The 20,394-nt window shown below is 47.6% G+C and overlaps 1 protein-coding gene across 1 annotated transcript in view; it reads left to right on the forward strand.

Moving 5' to 3' along the window:
* Nucleotides 1-20,105, forward strand: part of Kif27 (kinesin family member 27) — a 73,656-nt gene extending 53,551 nt beyond the window's left edge. Inside the window, exons 15-19 of the mRNA XM_032885006.1 lie at nt 8,339-8,545; nt 10,047-10,245; nt 12,084-12,248; nt 16,069-16,571; nt 19,522-20,105. Of these exons, the coding sequence (XP_032740897.1) occupies nt 8,339-8,545; nt 10,047-10,245; nt 12,084-12,248; nt 16,069-16,532 (1,035 nt within the window). The 3' untranslated portion in view covers nt 16,533-16,571; nt 19,522-20,105. The remainder of the gene's footprint in view (nt 1-8,338; nt 8,546-10,046; nt 10,246-12,083; nt 12,249-16,068; nt 16,572-19,521) is intronic.
* The last annotated feature ends 289 nt before the right edge of the window (nt 20,106-20,394 follow it).

The following is a 20,394-nucleotide window of genomic DNA, read 5'->3' on the forward strand; positions in this document are numbered from 1 at the left end:
GCATTACCCTTCCTGACATTGCCAGGCACTTGGGAACTAACACGTCCCGTGAGTGTGGCCTCCTCAGTTGCTTCTCAGCTCAAAGTCACAGACACAGGAAGTAATTGAAAGTCTTCCGCTGTCTCAGGGAGAGCACGTCCTGTACTATTGCATTTTGAGAGGGGTGCACATGTACATACATGGACGACCTCCCTTTACCATGTGGTACTCAGGGTGATGGTGGAATTCTCCACCATTCAAACAAAAATACGAATTCCAGTAAAATCCCTTTTAATTACAGTTTTCATCTGAGAGGGAATATAGCTTCTCAGCTGTAAGAGATGATTCAGTCATTGGCTTTCACCTTGTCCCAGACTTGGTCTTTTAAAACACGTTTTATTTCAGTGGTAAATGAGCCCAATGCCCAGTTTCAGATGAGTTTTTGAACCTGAAATTTCTCTCCAAAGCAAGAGAAAGAAGGGAGCAGCTGGCAGCCTTAGGCCTTGCTGAATCTTGTGTTTATATTGGGTGAGAGGGAGGACATTTGAGGGTATTGTGGAGAAACAGCAGAAAGATGTCACATATGTCTCCTGTTGAATCAACTGATGAAAGGGACTGTCAGCTGAAGGGACAGACACCTTACACATCAGCTTCCTCATTTCATGACTTGACTTGGGTAGCTGTGCAGAGGCTCCTAAAGGGTTAAACTAGGACCCTGGACTTAGATCTGAAGGGATAAGCACCTAATACACAGCACACTTAAGCATAGGGAGCTCTGCCCACGAGGACTGTTACTAGGCCATGCAGGAAACAAACAAGCAAACAAAACCAAGCTCTACACAGCCCATGAGAGTTACGGGCAATGTAGCAAAGCTGTGTTCATCACCTCAGTACACACAGTAGTACAGTGTCATCTGGGGAGAGCTGTCAATGCTACCACAGCGGCTGCAGGCATAACTGGATGTGAAAAGCGTGGTAAAGCTCGTGGATAGGACAATGTTAGCTAGAGACCAGGACCCTCATGTATCTTAGTACTGAGGTGGGCGATTGCTGCAAGTTCCAGGTAGGTTCTGTGCCAGCCCGAACTCCGTAGTGAGGCCCTGTCACAGAGCTCAGTGTGCATTGGATGTGGCGTTCTGGTAGATAACAGTGACTGTGGACTTGTTGACACCGCCATGCATATACCTCCCTGCACAATGCTGGAACACGGCTGTTCCATCTCATCTTGGGAGCATCTCTTTGGCTTTCTTTCTGTTCTTACCAATGTTTTAAAGTCAAGAATAATGTTCTCAAACAGATCTCCAGTAGCAAATTAATGGAAGTGCTTAAAATTATTTTTTACAGTAGTTTCTAATTATTTTTGAGAAGTAATAGGCTTTAGATCATTTTAGTAGCAGATTGCCCAACAATTGACTGAAGATGGAACACTTCCACATTTAAAAATTATATATTTGAACTCTAATCTGTGTACATTTACATTTGGATTTATTTATGGAACATAGTAGTACAGTTTGGTCTGTGTACACAATATACAGTAATCAAACCAGGGTAATTAGCATTTGTCTCTTAAAATACTATTTCTATACAGTAGGAACACTTGGATTTTTCCAGTTATTTTGAAATGGATAGTAAATTGCTACAGGCTAGCTTCCCTTCTGTTGCTGGGATAAAACTTTAAAAGCAACTCAGGGGAGGAAAAAGTTTATTTCACCTCCCAGGTCCCGGTCTGTCACTGGGAGTCAGGCAGGAACTCAGAGGGAAAGCATGGTGGGCCCTGGCTCGCTCTGGTTGGCTCATGCTCAGCCATCTTTCCCATACAGTCCAGGGCCACCTGCCCACTGATTGTGCTCCTCACGGTGAGCTGGGCCCTTCTGCATCAGCTGACGATTCCCCACAGATACACCCACAGGACAGTCTGATCTATCCCTCAACTGAGATCCCTTCTCAGGCTGCACTAACCTGCGGTCAAGTGACAGTTCACGCCAACTCCAGCAGTCCATCTCTTAGCAGCCTGACACAAACCTGCCGCTTTTAAACTATGTCCCTTCATTCCTCCGTCCCCACAATCTCATGTTAATATAAAACACACTCCAACTTGTAAAAGTGCAGTCTAAAAAAATTCTAGTGCTTTAAAAGTTCAAGGTCTCTTTTAAAAGTTAAGCCTCTTAGGCTGGAGAGATGGCTCAGTGGTTAGGAGGACTTGCTGCCCTTCTGGAGGACTGGGGTTCGGTTCCCAATGCCCATCCAGGTGTCTCAAAACCACTTGTAACTGCAGCTCCAGGGGACCTGAGTCCTCTGTGAGCACCTGCACGCGTGGCTACCTACACATGGACACACATGTGCTCATTACATGGCTACCTACACATGGACACACATGTGCTCATGACATGGCTACCTGCACATGGACACACACATGCTCATTACATTAAAGTGAAAATAACAAGTCCAGAGTATCTTAACTGTGGGCCCTACTGAATCAAAATTACACACTTTCCTACCCAAAAGGAAATGGCTGGGTGTATAAGCAGTCAGCAATGTAAATCCAGACCCTGGAGCTCAGCATCTGGGCCCTGGGACTCACTCCCTGCCTTTCTCCAGCTGCAAACAGCTTGAACGGCCCCACTTGCTCATCTCTGCCATCCATCCATGGTACACACCTGACTTGCAGGCCTCAGGCTGCTCTGCTGTAGCTGTGGCAGACTCTCCCTGACAGCCATCCCTGTCTGATAGTCTCCACTGCACTGAGCATGCGCCTCACCAATGCTCTCTCCTGGTCTCTCTGTCCCTGCCACGCGGCCCCAGGCCTCATCCACTCTCGGTGGTTGCCGCAGTCTTGCATCTTTGTGCTTTCAGTGCTATGTGGGAACTTCTACAGAAGCCACGGTTGGCCGCCAGCTTGAGACATAGCACTGAGCACTTGGATGGAGCACAGCGTCTGTGTGCTGACCCTGTGCAAACATTTCCTTACTGCCCCAGCAGAGCTCATCTCCTTCAGTGGTGTGATCTCTTATTAACCAGAGCTGATTCTCAGCCCCATTGATCAGCATACTCTCATTCCACAAAATCTCCTAATGGCCACATCCCAAGTCTTACTAGAACCGTGGCTTTGCTCTGATCCTCACACCCCAGGCCTCCACTGTCTGCATTCCCCTTGGCGTTCTTCTCTTCCACACAGCTTTTCCATATGGTGCTAAGGGCTTTCCATTCTTCTCCAGACCCCATGGTGAGGCCACCCGCCACACTTCTGGTACAATTCATGTTCTAGTTTCCTTCCTGCTGCCGTGATAACGTGACAGAAGCTCAGAGGGAGAGAGTACATTTCAGCTTCCAGTCACAGTCTGTCACTGAGGGAAGTCAGGACAGGAACTCCGCGAGAACTTGGACGGACGGACACGGTGGAGGCGCACTGCTTGTTGGTGTGTTTGCTGCCTCATTCTCTGCTTGCTGCTGCCTCTGTCAGTCAACAGTCAGGACAGTGCCACACTAATGGACCTGTCCACAGGTCCGTCCATCTGGGGACCCCGCCCTCCTCAGGTGACTCTAGCTGTATCAAGTTGACACTTGAATCTACCTGGGACCTCTGCTGTACTACGGAGCGTGAGGACAGGATCCACCTACCTAACTGTATTTGGTGCCTAGTAACCTCTCGCTTGCCTGCTTCATGTTCGTTTTTATGTGCCAGGCCTAGCCACTGACTTAATGTCCTCTGTCTCTGTCCGTGCGGCTACAGGTGACAGGATAAACACTGCTGTTTGTTTATAGTAAGTGGTGTGCAGGAGAACATGTAAGAGCGTCCGTCTGTCTTTCCCTTCTGCTCCCATCTTTAACATTATTTAACATTCACTCAGCCCTGACGCACGTGACGCAGTACTTGCTTGAAAGCTGTAGTCTTTGTCTCGCTTCTCTGTTGAAGGGACGTGTGGTCTAAAACACCACAGACTACTGCTCTAGGCCCTGTTCCTGTCGATGCGCAGGACCCACCCAGACCCACTGTCAGGGTGTAATGGTGGTGTGCTGGGTGCTTGGCCACAGCCCTGGACCTTGAATAAGAGGGACCCACAACCACGTGCACTGCTTCCTTTTATTGTGAATTTTCACCTTAGGATATCATTGTGTGGAGGGTGTGTGTGCCCTTGTACATTTGCACATGTATGTGTGCACATGCGCCACAGCACATGTATGGAGATCAGTGGAGAATCTGGGGCGTGTTGTCTTAGCTAGAGTTTCTACTGCTGTGAAGAGACACCACGACCAAGGCAACTCTTATAAAGGAGAACATTTAATCAGGGCCGGCTCACAGTTCAGAGGGTCAGTTCATTGTCGTCATGGCAGCAAGCATGCAGCACACAGGCAGACATGGAGCTGGAGAGGAGCTGAGCATTCTACATCTGCATAGGCAGGCGGCAGGGAGAGAGTGTGAGTGACACTGGGCCTGGCTTGAGCATCTGAGACCTCAAACCCGTCCTGCAGTGACACACTTCCTCCAACAGGGCCACACCGCCTAACAGTGCCAGTCCCTATGGCCCTATGGGAGCCATTTCCATTCAAATCACCACAGTCTACTCCCTGGCTTGTAGCAGGATCCTAAGGCAGAAAGCACTCAGTCCAACTACAACAGTCCCCACAGTCCATCAGATTCAACACGATGTAAAGGCCAAGCTCAAACTCTCTTCTGAGACTCATGGCAGTCTCTTAACTGTAGCCCCTGCACAGTCACAAAAATGGGACAGGGGACATGCGTGTACCACACAGTGACACGGGATAGGATCTAACTGCCATGCCAAGGAAAGGGGAGGGAACAGGGTGAGGAAGCACTGGGCCAAAGCGAGACAGGAAACCAGCAGAGCAGACTCCACACTCAGCATCTCCGTGTGTGATGTCGAAGGGCTCTTCACATATCTACTCCTCTCTCCTTTGCTGACTGCAACACTTCTCTCTCCTGGGCTGGTTCCACTCCCTGTTAGCAGCTCTCCTCAGCAGGTATCCCATGGCTCTGGCATCTCTAACATCTTAGGGTATCCAAGGTAACCCAGGCTCCAGCCTCACAATGGCCTCTCTAGGCCTCCATGCAGGGACACCCCCGCCCCACACCTGGCCTCAGTGACTTTGCTTAGCCCTGGAGGGAGATCCCACAGCCCCTTTCCTGTGTCCTTAGCTAAAGACAGAGCCATGTGGCCAAAGCTGCCAGGTTCTACTGCTGCTGGGGCTGGACCGTGGCCCTCGTTCAAGTACATCACCAGCTTTCCGTTCGTGATGGCCTCCTTCACTGTCTAAGCTTGGCTGCCCTGGAACTCTATCTGTAGACCAGGCTGGCCTCAAACTCAGAGCACTGCCACCTCTGCCTTGAGAGTGCTGGGATTAAAGGTGTGCACCACCAGGCCTGGTCCTAAGCTTTTTAATTCCTTTCCACAAGTCGGCATCTCAGCTGGGTGGGTCCTGCCCTGAGGTCACTGCTCCCTTTATTCCACCGAGCATCCGCTTAGGTCTGTTTACACTTCCTGGTGCCCCTTTTCTCTTCAAAGTGGACATTTTGTATCTTCCATTGCTCAGCTCGCTCCTGTTCATTACAGATCTACAGAAGACAGGCCACTAGTAGCTACACAACACAGGCAAAGGTTTTTTGGACAAATGCAGAAAGCAGTCAATGGGTAAAATATCAAAGAATAATTTTTTAGGTCATATATTAATATTCTTCTCCTCTGAAACCTCTTGTGCCAGGCCCCGTAGTTCCAGTCACCCTCAGCACCACTCTTCCGTGCTCCTACTAGAATAGCCCATCAAGGCCCACTTATAGCACTCGGCTGCTTTTCTAGTCCAAAGTCCACATTCACCCAAACAGAAGCATGGTCAGGCCAATTACAACAGTGCTCCTATCCCAGGTATCAACTTCTGTCTTAGTTAGGGTTTCTAGTGCTGTAAAGAGACACTATGACCATAGCACCTTCTATAAAGGAAAGCATTTAATCAGGGCTGGCTTACAGTTCAGAGGGTCAGTCCATTGTCATCATGGAGCTGGAGTGGAGCTGAGAGTTCTACATCTGCATAGGCAGGCAGCAGGGAGAGAGAGTGACACTGGGTCTGGCTTGAGCATCGGAGACCTCAAAGCCCACCCCCAGTGACACACTTCCTCCAACAGGGCCACACCCACTCCAGCAAGGTTACACCTCCTAATACTGACACTCCCTCTGGGCCTGTGGGGGCCATTTCATTCAAACTACTTCAGGGAGTCAGTTATTCACTCCTCCCTGCCTCGTGGATTCCAGGGAACAAACTTAGGTAGTTAGGCCTCACAGGAAAAGACTTCCCCTCCGGAGCCATCTCACTGAGGTGGGGAGTCCTCAGGGTTCCACAGTAGTAGCTTTCTGTTTTTTCAGCCCTTTCTGAACTCACAATCAAAACTGCAGACACTAAACTTAAGCTTGCATTACTCCCAGCCGTGTTCTAAACTATCCTCAGCCAACCTTCGGTATTTATGTTTGATAAACTATAATAAGAGTATGCATTGGAAAGTCATATGTAGTCTGTTTTTAGATAACTCACTTCTGTTTCTTGGGTCCTTTTAGTCATCCATGTAAAGTACCTTTCAAAAGTATTTGAAGTAACTTTTTTCTCCTCCTCTTAAAAATGTGACCAGTGGGGCCGGAAAGATGGCGTTTGTGGCTAAGGGCCTGGCGTTTGTGGCTAGGGGCCTGGCGTTTGTGGCTGGGGCCTGGCGTTTGTGGCTGGGGGCCTGGCGTTTGTGGCTGGGGGCCTGGCGTTTTGTGGCTAGGGGCCTGGTGTTTGTGGCTAGGGACCTGGCGTTTGTGGCTGGGGCCTGCCTGGGGCCTGTTTGTGGCTAGGGGCCTGGCGTTTGTGGCTGGGGCCCTGCGTTTTGCTGGGGGGCCTGGCGTTTGTGGCTGGGGGCCTGGCGTTTGTGGCTGGGGGCCTGGCGTTTGTGGCTGGGGGGCGTTTGTGGCTGGGGGCCTGGCGTTTGTGGCTGGGGACCTGGCGTTTGTGGCTAGGGGCCTGGCACTTGTGGCTGAGGGCCTGGCGTTTGTGGCTGGGGCCTGCACTCAGTTTCACGTTCGTCCTCACAGCCCCTGCACTCCAGCTGCACAGCAGCTAATGTCCTCTTCTGGGTTCCACAGGGAGGGCCTGTACTCACAGGCGTGAACAACACACAATAATTTTAGATTTAAAACCTAATCTTTCAAAATATGATTGTTGTGTTTTTCTTGGGACAGTTCCCCTACAATCCAAGGATGGTTAGTTACTGCACAGAGAAATGACTACTGAACTTTTCCCCACACTGTTCTTCCAGAAGATTTGATGAGACAGCTTTTTTAAGTGAGTCTGTGACTTCCTGATAGATGAAGCTATGACCTGGCTCCTGAGCCAGGGAACAGGAGGTCTGGAAGTCCTGACAGCTTTAGAAGTGTGGGACACAACAGGCAAATGGAAGTAGTTTTGAATGTTTCATTAGCTCGTCCAATAAGTACTGGGCTCAACAGTAAACATCTTGAGTTTCTCAGTGAGGATGTTTAGCATCAGTGTGTAGCAGAGGGCTGTGAGGATGGCAAGGCCGTCTTCTGCAGAAGCTTGCTCTACACAGACATAGGAATAGACATAGACCTCTTGTCTTCAGATAGAATAACCTGGGACAGCTCAAAGAACTATTAGGTTTTCTGACACAAACAGCATATTAGCTGGTGTTAGACTGCTACCATATGAACTGTTCTTTTCTGAAGGGGGTTAAAACAGGGTTTCATTATGGAACCCTTGAACTCATGATTCTCCTGCCTTAGCCTTCCAAATACTGGAACGTTGGGCACACACCTCTATGTCTGACTCATTTCACAGAACTCTTAAGAAACATTTCTGAGCCCTGGCTGCTTCTGTCCCTTCTGCTGCATTGTCCCACACTGTCCTCGTCAGTAGTCGGCTCCAAGCGTCTCCTCCTCCTGTCCCAGCCCTGTGGTATTTTGCTAGGTCAGGCCTCATCAGGACAGACTGTTCATTGTACACGCACTGTAGGAATATCGAGGGAGACCACAGTATTGCCGATTCTATGAGCTGAGGCTACGCTCAGGCATCTCCCTGGGATCAGGTGATCAGGGCTCGCTGCAGAGCCTTGGGACACCATGGAACTCACCTAGCCTTTGCCTCTTCTGACATGTAATGTTACTGTGAAGGCTTGCTGACCGTGTGTCATACGTACACTAGCACACACTACCTCATGTAGCTTAGCCAGATCTCAAATGCTGTGTCCTTAACATCTAGTGAGAGCTTAGGGTGTCATCCCTTAAACTCAGTCACATGGTGAATGACAGAGTGTGCAGGTCGGACCTTTTCCTTAAATGAATTCTTTCCATATCTCTAGGAAGAACATCTCCTTTTCCAACTTGAAGAAGGAATAGAGGCTCTGGAAGCTGCGATTGAATTCAAGAACGAAAGCATCCAGAATCGCCAGAGCTCCCTCAAATCATCATTCCAGAACCTCTCTCAAAGTGAATCGAATGTTCTGGAGAAACTAGTTTGCCTGAATATTGCTGAGATTAGAGCTATTCTTTTCAAATATTTCAACAAGGTATGTTTCTAAAGAACACCACTTTGGTCAGAAAAGGTCACAGTGCCTTATTTATATTGAGCTTTGAAAGAAAGTAAAATTCTCAAAGACTTGCTGGTCAACTCAGTGTGAGCACAGCTTTCCTTTATAGACCTGAGTGTTCCCAGGAGGTCTGTGAATTACCCAAGTAAGCCTTAACTCTGAGGTGGTTAAAGGCGAAGGTCCCCTAATAGGAGGTCTAGACAGTTTAACTGACAGCCTCCCCTGTTGTTTCTTGATTCCACATGTAAATACTATTTATGAGAAATCTAGGGTCCTCTACCTTTGGGTTTCTTTCCTCCGTGGCTGTGAATAGGGTGAATGTGTGCATTCCCCGTCCTCTCTCACCACGCTGTGTGAGCTGAGTGGAGACAGCGTGGCCCACTGGTGCCATCGATAGTATGGCAGTTTACTCTTAGAGATGGTTTTTAACATTGATAACTATGTTAATGTTTTCTCTAATATTTTTCCACTTGAAATATATATTATGAAGAATAGCTTTTCCCTAAAAATATATTGAATTAATAAGAGTATCTGATGCAAACTAAAACAAAGACTTTCCAGTGTAATTGTGTGAAATACTAAGCTCAGCACAGTGGCACACACCTTTAATCCCAACACCAGGGACAGAGTTGGATCTCTGTGAGTCTGAGGCCAATGTGGTCTACAGAGTGAGTTGCAGGATAGCCAGAGCAACACAGGGAGACCCGTCTCAAAAAAAAAAGGGAATGAAAATAGTAAGCGGTCTCCCGAGCCTGAGTGGTCAGTGGTCAGCAGCCATTACTGATAGACTCTATGTAGTGGGCATGCGGCCTAGGCTTGGAGACAGAGTCTGTGATGGCATCCTGTGGGTTCTTAGCCAAGGCCACATGAGTATTATTTTAATGGGAGTCATTGAGAGTCCTGTCAGGTCTCACTGTCTACAGTGCTCTGCCTTCCTGCCAACACAGCACACCTCAACACACAAAATGCAATGGCCTGAAACAGAACTTTGGCATTTAAGGTTAAAATATTCCTTGCATAAGACAGAGTAATAGGTAGATGTTGCAAGAATATAGACATTCCTCTTATAGCAGTGTGGACTAGACAAACAATTACAGAATTGTAGCCTGCCACAGTGGCATGTGTCTCCAGATTCCAAGCACTTAGGAGGCAAGTTCAAGGCCAGCAGGGATGTATAGTAAAACCATGTCTTCAGAAGAAAAGGAACCAAGAAAGAGAATCCTATAATCTGGGCAGCAGAGATGGTATCTAGGAATCTTTGGAAGGGTGATCATTGCTCAACACTGTATTGAAAATGGGAGTGGAACGACTCAGTGCTACTTGATAGTTATAGCTAAAGCTTGCACGGTGTCTGTCCGGTTCCTTTAGGGCCTTATTGAGGCTAAGTAGCCTCACCTTTATGTGTTCTAAGAAAGCCAGGTAATCTATTGTGTTAGGTAGGTCGAATGCACTTAAAAGATCAAAAGCTTGTCTTTGATAGGTGATAAATTTGCGAGAAGCTGAACGTAAACAACAGTTGCAGAATAAAGAGATGAAAATGAAGGTTCTGGAACGGGATAATATGGTCCACGAGTTAGAATCTGCATTGGAGTATCTGAGACTGCAGTGTGACCGAAGACTGACCCTCCAGCAAAAGGAACATGAACAGAAGATGCAGTTGTTGTTACATCATTTCAAAGGTAGCCCCTCCCCCTGCTGTCAGTCACTTAAGGGGGTGGGGCAAGGGAAGTGCTGAGGAAGGGAGCCAGGAGCCTGCCACGGTATGCTTAGCTGTGTCACGGCCCCGCTGTGTGTGCACAGTCACTACTTACAGATGCCCTTGACCTTTACTTGCATGGCTACCACGTTCCTATCATTTTGATATAAGATGACTCGTGTGTGAAGGTGCCTGCTCACAGACACCCAAGAAATCCTGAAATCCTGTGGTTTGCTGTTGGTCTGGCTTTTATGTGGAAATGTAAGACAACTTCTGGCATTGGACAGATGAAGTGAGAGGGTCTATTATAATGTTTTAGTTGATTATAAAATTTTATACATTATAGGTTAAAATTGATAGGTACCCAGCAATAGTGATGATCAGAAGCCCAACAACAGATTCTGGTGTAGAAAGTGCTGCCATCATGGTCTCCTCACATTACCTGAGAACATGGCTGGTCCCCACACAGGCAGCTCAGTCACTGCGGGCTGAGTCTGCTCCAGCTTCAGTGGAGCCGCTCGGCCTCGGTGCTCAGGAACACAGCTGATGTGACCTAAAGGGATTTAAAAGAAACAACCTGAAGAACAGAACTTAGAAAATGTCACTTGGGTGTGGAGGAAACGACAAAGTTAATTTTACAAAGCTAAGCAGCAACTGCTTTGCCTCATGAACAGAATTTCCGGTGCCAGGTCCCACACACCGCTGCACGCAGACGCACCCTGTTCTTTCTGTAACTGTGCTTGAAGGCTCTGTGAGCGTGATGACCGCGCACAGCTGGTGTGAGCTTTGTAGGTGGCCAGAGCACACAGGAGTTCTCAGCTAGCACAGCGCCCACAGAGCATGCATGAGCCTCAGGTCTGTTCTGACGCTCCTACACCTGTGACACCGTGTCTCAAAAGACGTTAATAAAAGTTAAATGGTTTCTATAGCTATATATATTACACGTGCTAGTTAAACATTAGCAATTTGTGGGCTTCCTAATTTCAAGTGCATACCTATGGAAACCAAAGCTCTGTGCTTTGGTTGGTTAGGCTTTTCGGTTTGGGTGCTGAAAATCAAACCTTGCAGACAAGAGTCATGCACTCCACCATTGAAATGCTATGGGTCTAAGTAACTTTTAAATAAGATGTAAGAATAGCAAAAGAGTGAAAACGATGGATGTGGTCATAGGAAGGTCTAAAGGTACCTGACAGCAGGTCATTACAGAACAGAGGCACTCACTCATAAATATCACCTACAAGTCTTACATTACCTGGGCAACAATCAGAGCTCCCCAACACCCATCCTGTAGTGTTTTTTCCTTGTGATTTAATCTTTCTAGACTCATTATTAACAGCTTTTCACTTTGTGGGACGTTTGACTGTATATTTCTGGGGTCTCTAAGTTCAGACTTAGGACTTTCCATAGATCCACAGTCCTAACACAAACTTAACAACGTAATATGGTAGCATGACTAGAGCGCGATACACAGGTGAGTTGTTATTTAAGAGGAAATGCCCGGGGTTGGGGATTTAGCTCAGTGGTAGAGCGCTTGCTAGGCTTGCAAGGCCCTGGGTTCGGTCCCCAGCTCCGGGAAAAAAAAAAAAAGAGGAAATGCCCGTTTCTGCTGTTCTTGGTAAGCAAGCCTCATCAGCAGCAACGGCAAACCCCCTTTTCTACCCTCTGTCAGAGCGTGGGTAGAGAAGGAAGTGAGGGTGCAATCATGAAAAAGTTCACAGGCACAGAATCCGTGCTGTGCCTGGAAAGATGCCCTCAGGTGATTCCTCAGGTGAGCCAGGAGCTATGCTAAAGTCCAAGGTCAATGTGAATGTTTGCTTGCAGACCAAGATGGAGAAGGCATTATAGAAACCTTAAACAAATACGAAGACAAGATCCAGCAGCTGGAAAAGGACCTTTACTTCTACAAGAAAACCAGCAGAGACCTCAAGAAGAGACTGAAGGACCCTGCACAGGGAGCAGTGCAGTGGCAGCGCACACTGACCGAGCGTAAGGCCTCCAGTGTCCCTGACGCTTGCTGAGACCCTCCCTGGTCGTACTCCCCAGTGACGAGGTTGTCTGGGGGAGGTGGACAGACAGTTTTATATAAGACAGACCACGGGGAGTGCTGGGGAAATGAACATGGGGGTGTAGGGGGCAGAATGTTCATGGTTTTTTTTTTTTTTTTCCTATTTTTCGCTGTCTGAGGCAGGGTTTCCTCTGTGCGCTCTGGCTGTCCTAGAACCTGCTCTGTAGACCAGGCTGGCCTCGAGCCCAGAGCCTGCCTCTGTCTCCTGAGTGCTGAGACAGACATAGACTTTCCATATATCCAGTCCTAACACAAACTTAATATGGTAACGGAGGACTACCTGGTCCCACATGCCACTGCACTCAGACGTGCCCTGGTCACGTACCTGCGTGATCATTTTGGTTTCTCATGAGCATAGCTTTACTTATTATGAAAAATAATCAGATCAAGTTTGAAAATGAAAGTACAATATAGGTAAAGTATTGTTTCAAAAGAATATATTGAAACCAAATAAAGGTTGTTTCAAATAATATCTTGGGATAGTATAAATGCCAGGCTTAATTCTTGTGCAGTGAATTAGAAAACGGAGCCTCTTCCCCTTCCTAGAAGTTGAGCCCTGCACCGTACACACGCTGACACCTCTGTCTGCCAGGTCTCCTCAGCTCAGACGTGTGAGTCTGCCCTGAGTTTATCAATGTCCACTGCAACTGTGGACTGCTCAGGACACTTCAGGTGCTGGCCACGGCTCAGCTACAGACCCGTTTGCCTTCTCTGACTAAGAGCTGAGGAGCACACTTGACTGTCCCACAGTAGAATATGTAAATTAGACACAGAGCTGCACTGAGGTAATACATGAAGCTCTAGAGAGACGACTGCCTTAATGTCTGCTATGCGCCATTGGCTGTTGCTGTCTTTGACCCTTAACCTTGAAGGCCCTGTCTATTACTTTTCTCTATTATAGGAATTAAGCTTTCTGGTTTCCAAAAGCAATTATACAGCAGGAGATGCCTTGGTGGTTAGGGGCACTGGGACCCACATAGTGCTCATAGCCCCCGGTAACTCACTCCAGAGGGTGACACCCTACAGCCTCACACAGACGCACATATATACACATCATACATAAATAAATCTTTATTCAACAAGTTATTTAAAAGACTGTACAAAGGAAAGTAATACAACGGAAGTAAAAGTGTGTATTTTAAAATCAGTGCTGGGGGGCTGGAGAGATGGCTCAGCGGTTAAGAGCACTGACTGCTCTTCCTGAGGTCCTGAGTTCAAATCCCAGCAACCACATGGTGGCTTACAACCATCTGTAATGAGCTTTGATACCTTCTTCTGGTGTGTCTGAAGACAGCTACAGTGTACTTATACATAAAATAAATAAATAAATATTTAAAATCAGTGCTAAGGCATGACCTCCAGAATTGATCAAATTCAATAATAATTAAATGTGCATATGTAAAATTAGCTCCTTAATAAGTAGAATGATTGCTATGACAAAGAACTCTGCAAAAACCAAAAGTTTCTGAAAGGGAATATATTGTTATATTTTATAAGACCTCAAAATAGGGAAACAATATTTCTAGAATAACTTGACCCAATATTTGAAAGTTAGAAAGCTATATTTAAAAAATACTTATTTCTAACTGTTTTTAAAATAATTTCTGGGGCTGGAGAGATGGCTCAGTAGTTAAGAGCACTGGCTGTTCTTCCAGAGGACAGAAGTTTGATTTCCAGCACCCATGTGGTGGCGAACAACTGTCTGTGACTCTAGTTCCAGGGACTGATACTTTCTGGCTTCCACCAGCATCAAGTGAGCATGTGTTGCACAGACAGACATGCAAGCAAAATCACCCGGACACAAAAATACAACTATAAAAACAAAACCAGTTTTAAGGGGCTGGAGAGATGGCTCAGTGGTTAAGAGCACTGACTGCTCTTCCAGAGGTCCTGAGTTCAATTCTCAGCAGCCACATGGTGGCTCACAACCATCTGTAATGGGATCCGATGCCCTCTTCTGGCCTGCAGGCAGAATTCTGTATACATAATACATAAATAAATCTTTGCAAATGTTGTATAACTAGAGAAAATTAACAGAGTCGAGCATACTCTATAATCCAGGGTTTAAAGCATTGAGTTTAAACCCTAGGACTGGGAAAACAAAGGTGAACTTACTGAAGTCTCTCCAAACCAGAAAACCTGAACTAGCCGAGATATAGATCTTCACCTGGAATTAGAGCAGATCCAAAGCTGCCCGCATCCTAGTCCCTGCGAAGCCTGGCCTCTGCACTGCCCTTGGTGCCTGGTGAAGGCAGCTAGGCCTCTCCTCTCGGCAGCTGTATAGCAGACAAAGACGGACTCTCCACCAAGGCTTGGATAAGCCCACTTAGATCTTTCCATTGTTACTTACTGTGTCCATTTACGTGGGGGTGGGGTGAGAGGACACAGTGCAGCAGTCAGCTCTGTCCTTCAATTGTATAGGTCACTTTAAAGCCAAGCTCCAGCTTTATACAGGCTTCAGTGCTGCCACTGATCAGCCCGCTTAGGTCCTGTCTCCACAGGGCCAAAAGGGCGCTGAGTACCTGAGGGCTCATGCTAATTGGCAATACTTTATCACCCTAACTTAGCAACTATCACAAACTTAAGCAAGTTGAAGACCTCGAGGTTTTAACTTCATTCACTCTCATCATTCACTGCAGGGGCTGTACTCACTGAAGGTGGAGTTGTGTCACAGAATACTGTGGGGTACCAGAATATTGCTGTCTCACTAGGTGGAAGCCAAGTCCAGAGTTTATACGTGTGTGTGAGTGTGTGTGCTTGTGTGTGATGTGTGAGTGTGTGAGTGCTCATGGGTGAGTGCTTATGTGTGTGTGCTTATATGTGTGTGGTGAGTGTGTGTGCTTGTGTGTGAGTGTGTATATGTGAGTGTGCGTGCGTGTGTTCATGTGGTGATATCTCCTGGAGGGAGGACAGGGCTCCTGAGGCCCAGGGCTGCCTTTACTTGGCCAGGACTTGGACTTAAGCAGTACCCAGCCAAGCAGAGGACAAACAGAAAAGAGATGTCCAAGTCAGAGGGCCGCAGAGGCAGCTTACTGCTTAAGAGCTCACACTGCCCTTGCAGAGAACCCAAGTTCAGACCCATGTCAGATGCTTCATAACTGCCCGTAAGTCTAGCTGTAGGGACTCTGACACCCTCTCCTTGCCCCCTCAGACATTGCTCACACATGATACCCATACATAAATGTAGGAGATTGATGTAAAACAATTGTTCAGGCTAGAGAGGTGGCTTAGCAGGTAAAAGCAGTGACCACTCTTTCAGGGAACTGAGGTTTGGTTCCCAGGCCCTCTTGGCAGCTCACAGTCATTTGTAACTCTACTCCCAAAGGATATGACACGTTTGCTCTCCAGATATCATACATTAGGTACACAGACATGCATGCAGGCAAACACCCATGTGCATAAAGTAAAATTACATTAAACCTACAAAGTAATGATTATTTCTTTAAAAAGATTTCAGAGGCATGCAAAGTGCTCATAGGTTTATAGAGAGCACCAAAATTACTAGATGAATCTTCAACTTTAATGGGTTAAAAAAAAAATCTGATATTCACATTGTAAGCTAAGCGACTCAAGTCTGCCTCTGAGTCACACATCTGTCTGTCTGAGGAAATCATGAAGCAAGAGTTTGCACGTACCAGGGCTTTAGTGACAATGATGTAGTTTGTGCAATGCTTTGGCAAAAATACCTGTTTTTCAGAAGATGGTGTTTGCTTGTTTTGTTTTGTGTTGCATTCTCTTTAGATCATGATGCTGGAGATGGAGTTCTGAATCCAGAAGAGGCCGCTGTGCTTTCTGAAGAACTAAAATGGGCATCTAGAACTGAAAATACAAAATTGAATGGAAGAGAAAAAGAAGTAGACAATTCTTCAAGCAGCCTAAAAACCCCACCGCTGACCCAGCAGATCCTGGAAGACGGCCCAGACTCTCTTCCAGTCCGCGGTTCGTTAGCACCCTCCAGTGGCCAACTGCAGAGCAGCGCCGATAAAACAGAGGCCCTTGCCTTCACACAATCTCAGAGTCCACCCCCACTCCAGCTTCAGCCTGTGAGGAGTATAGCACAACTTCAGGGGGTCAAGCCTGTCAAAGTGTGCCGCAGAGAACTGCGGCAGATTTCTGCGCTGGAGCTGACATTACGGCGGTCCAGTCTTGGAGCTGGGGTCCAATCAGTGACCGCTGACTCCCTCGAAGAACCGGAGGAAAGCTAGCGATGTCAAGGCACAGGCTGTGAACAATAAAACTCTTAGGTCAGTAACTACGTGCAAAGATCCCTTTTCTGACTTACAGAATGAAAGCTCAGGGTAGCCAGCCCTTTCCTGGGACGCAGGAGAGGGGGTTGACACCACTCCCGTGTACTGCGGTGCATTTGGGGCTTTGTTAGTTTTTGAGCACTTGGCACACTGAACCACGTGTGCTCTAAGTGTGTGTGAGTCTGAGCCACCTGTGCTCTAAGTGTGTGTGAGTCTGAGCCACGTGTGCTCTAAGTGTGTGTGAGTCTGAACCACGTGTGCTCTAAGTGTGTGTGAGTCTGAACCATGTGTGCTCTGTGTGAGTCTGAGCCACGTGTGCTCTAAGTGTGAGTCTGAACCACGTGTGCTCTGTGTGTGTGAGTCTGAGCCACGTGTGCTCTAAGTGTGAGTCTGAACCACGTGTGCTCCAAGTGTGTGTGAGTCTGAGCCACGTGTGCTCCAAGTGTGTGGGTCTGAAGCACGTGTGCTCCGAGTGTGTGTGAGTCTGAGCCACGTGTGCTCTGTGTGTGTGAGTCTGAGCCACGTGTGCTCTGTGTGTGTGTGAGTCTGAGCCACGTGTGCTCTAAGTGTGTGTGAGTCTGAGCCACGTGTGCTCTAAGTGTGTGTGAGTCTGAGCCACGTGTGCTCTGTGTGTGTGAGTCTGAGCCACGTGTGCTCTGTGTGTGTGTGTGAGCCACGTGTGCTCTAAGTGTGTGCGTGTGTGAACCATGTGTGCTCTGTGTGAACCATGTGTGCCCTGTGTGTGTGAGTCTGAGCCACGTGTGCTCTGTGTGTGTGAGTCTGAGCCACATGTGCTCCAAGTGTGTGAGTCTGAGCCCACGTGTGCTCTGTGTGTGTGTCTGAGCCATGTGTGCTCTAAGGGAGTGTGTGTGAGTCTGAGCCACGCGTGTGCTCTGTGTGTGTGAGTCTGAGCCACGTGTGCTCTAAGTATGTGTGAGTCTGAACCATGTGCTGTGCTCTGTGTGAGTCTGAGCCCGTGTGCTCTGTGTGTGTGAGTCTGAGCTCTAAGTGTGTGCTCTGTGTGTGTGAGTCTGAGCCACGTGTGCTCTGTGTGTGTGTGTGTGTCTGAGCCACGTGTGCTCTGTGTGTGTGTGTCTGAGCCACGTGTGCTCTAAGTGTGTGTGAGTCTGAACCATGTGTGCTCTGTGTGTGTGAGTCTGAGCCACGTGTGCTCTGTGTGTGTGAGTCTGAGCCACATGTGCTCTAAGTGTGTGATGTGAGTCTGGAGCCACGTGTGCTCTGTGTGTGTGAGTCTGAGCCACGTGTGCTCTAAGTGTGTGTGAGTCTGAGCCACGTGTGCTCTAAGTGTGTGTGGGTCTGAACCACGTGTGCTCTAAGTGTGTGTGAGTCTGAGCCACGTGTGCTCTAAGTGCGTGTGAGTCTGAACCACGTGTGCTCTAAGTGTGTGTGAGTCTGAGCCACGTGTGCTCTGTGTGTGTGAGTCTGAGCCACGTGTGCTCTAAGTGTGTGTGAGTCTGAACCACGTGTGCTCAAGTGTGTGTGAGTCTGAGCCACGTGTGCTCTGTGTGTGTTAGTCTGAGCCACGTGTGCTCTAAGTGTGTGTGAGTCTGAGCCACGTGTGCTCTAAGTATGTGTGAGTCTGAGCCACGTGTGCTCTGCGTGAGTCTGAGCCACGTGTGCTCTAAGTGTGTGTGGGTCTGAGCCACGTGTGCTCTAAGTGTGTGTGAGTCTGAGCCACGTGTGCTCTGTGTGTGTGAGTCTGAGCCACATGTGCTCTAAGTGTGTGTGAGTCTGAGCCACGTGTGCTCTAAGTGTGTGTGAGTCTGAGCCACGTGTGTGAGTCTGAGCCACGTGTGCTCTGTGTGTGTGTGTCTGAGCCACGTGTGCTCTAAGTGTGTGTGAGTCTGAGCCACGTGTGCTCTGTGTGTGTGAGTCTGAGCCACGTGTGCTCTAAGTGTGTGTGAGTCTGAGCCACGTGTGCTCTAAGTGTGTGTGAGTCTGAACCATGTGTGCTCTGTGTGAGTCTGAGCCACGTGTGCTCTAAGTGTGTGTGAGTCTGAGCCACGTGTGCTCTGTGTGTGTGTCTGTGTGCTCTGTGTGTGTGAGTCTGGGCCACGTGTGCTCTGTGTGAGTCTGAGCCACGTGTGCTCTAAGTGTGTGTGGGTCTGAGTGTGCCTATGTGTGTGTCCAAGTGTGTGTTTGTGTCATGAGCCACGTGTGCTCCAAGTGTGTGTGAGTCTGAGCCACGTGTGCTCTAAGTGTGTGTGAGTCTGAACCACGTGTGCTCTAAGTGTGTGAGTCTGAGCCACGTGTGCTCTAAGTGTGAGTCTGAACCACGTGTGCTCTAAGTGTGTGTGAGTCTGAGCGACGTGTGCTCTAAGTGTGAGTCTGAACCACGTGTGCTCTGTGTGTGTGAGTCTGAGCCCAGGTGCTCTGTGTGCTCTGAGCCCAAATGCGTGTGAGTCTGAGCCCACGTGTGCTCTAAGTGTGTGTGAGTCTGAGCCACGTGTGCTCCAAGTGTGTGTGAGTCTGAGCCACGTGTGCTCCAAGTGTGTGTGAGTCTGAGCCACGTGTGCTCTAAGTGTGTGTGAGTCTGAACCATGTGTGCTCTGTGTGTGTGAGTCTGAGCCACGTGTGCTCTAAGTGTGTGTGAGTCTGAGCCACGTGTGCTCTAAGTGTGTGTGAGTGCAAGCTCCTTTCCCGACAGTTACTTTACTCTATGTACATTCAAAGAACAGAATTAGGAATAAATCCCCTTTTGCTGTGTATTATTTTATAATATAAAGACATTGTAGCAGTACATTATAGCTCATAGTATTTGAATGTTAAAATGCAAGTGTGATGCTATTTTTAAGCTCCAGATAATCCCCAATTGTGCCAGAATTACCTAGCTAATGAAAATGTTTGCCAGAGTTAAGCCTGTGGGCTGTTGTTAGAACTTAGCGTGCCAGTGTTAACTCTAACATGGTATCTTTCGTTTTTATAGTTATTTTTATAGAATGCAAATTTTCACCTTTATCCTGCCCTATGCATTCTACATCACCTCTCAGACAATGCCAGAATTGAGAGAAATGTCTGCAGCTTCCTGGACAGGGAAACTGACCACAGAGTAACCCAAGTCATTCATCGTTCCAAGGAAGAAAGCTGTGTGAGTGGTATGACCATGTAGAGTGTGTGAGTACCCTGTGGTCTGGTAACACACACACACACACACACACACACACACACACACACACACGTTTCCAGCCTTGCTGGCTCAGGGGCATTGGGGTGTAAATATGTACAATGAACTCTTGCTAAAATTTCTCTTTATGGTTTTCTGGTTCAATTAAATGAGCAATTAGTTCTTTCCTACAATATTTGTCTATTACAGACAACATCTCATTATAATGCCACAAAGTATTGCTTTGTTTCTTTCCCACCTTTTTCATGTACACCAAAGCTGGGCCTTAGACTATCCCAAGCCGGTGGCAAAACCCGCACAGAGGCTTGCTCTGCTCCCACTGAATTCTCTCAGTACCAACTTCCTCACTGAATCCATTGTGTAAAGTGTGCCTATGTCTATACATGTATGCCCATATACATATCAATGTATCTCATGGCAAAATGCCAGTGCCTTCAACAAAACCTACAAAACCTAACAGTTATGTATTGAGTGAGTGTGGTGTCACCTGCCTTTAATCACAGAACTCTGGAGGGAGAGGCAGGTGGAGCTCTGTTCTCTTGGTCTACATAGCAAGTTCTAGGACAACCAGGACTATATAGAGAGACCCTGTCTAAAAAAATACTATTATGTATTAGTAAACATCTTATTAATAATGGTCCTAATATAAATTTAAGATTAAATAACATGCTGTGC

The sequence above is a fragment of the Rattus rattus genome, chromosome 14 (genome assembly GCF_011064425.1).
Source record: "Rattus rattus isolate New Zealand chromosome 14, Rrattus_CSIRO_v1, whole genome shotgun sequence".
NCBI classification, from domain to species: domain Eukaryota; kingdom Metazoa; phylum Chordata; class Mammalia; order Rodentia; family Muridae; genus Rattus; species Rattus rattus.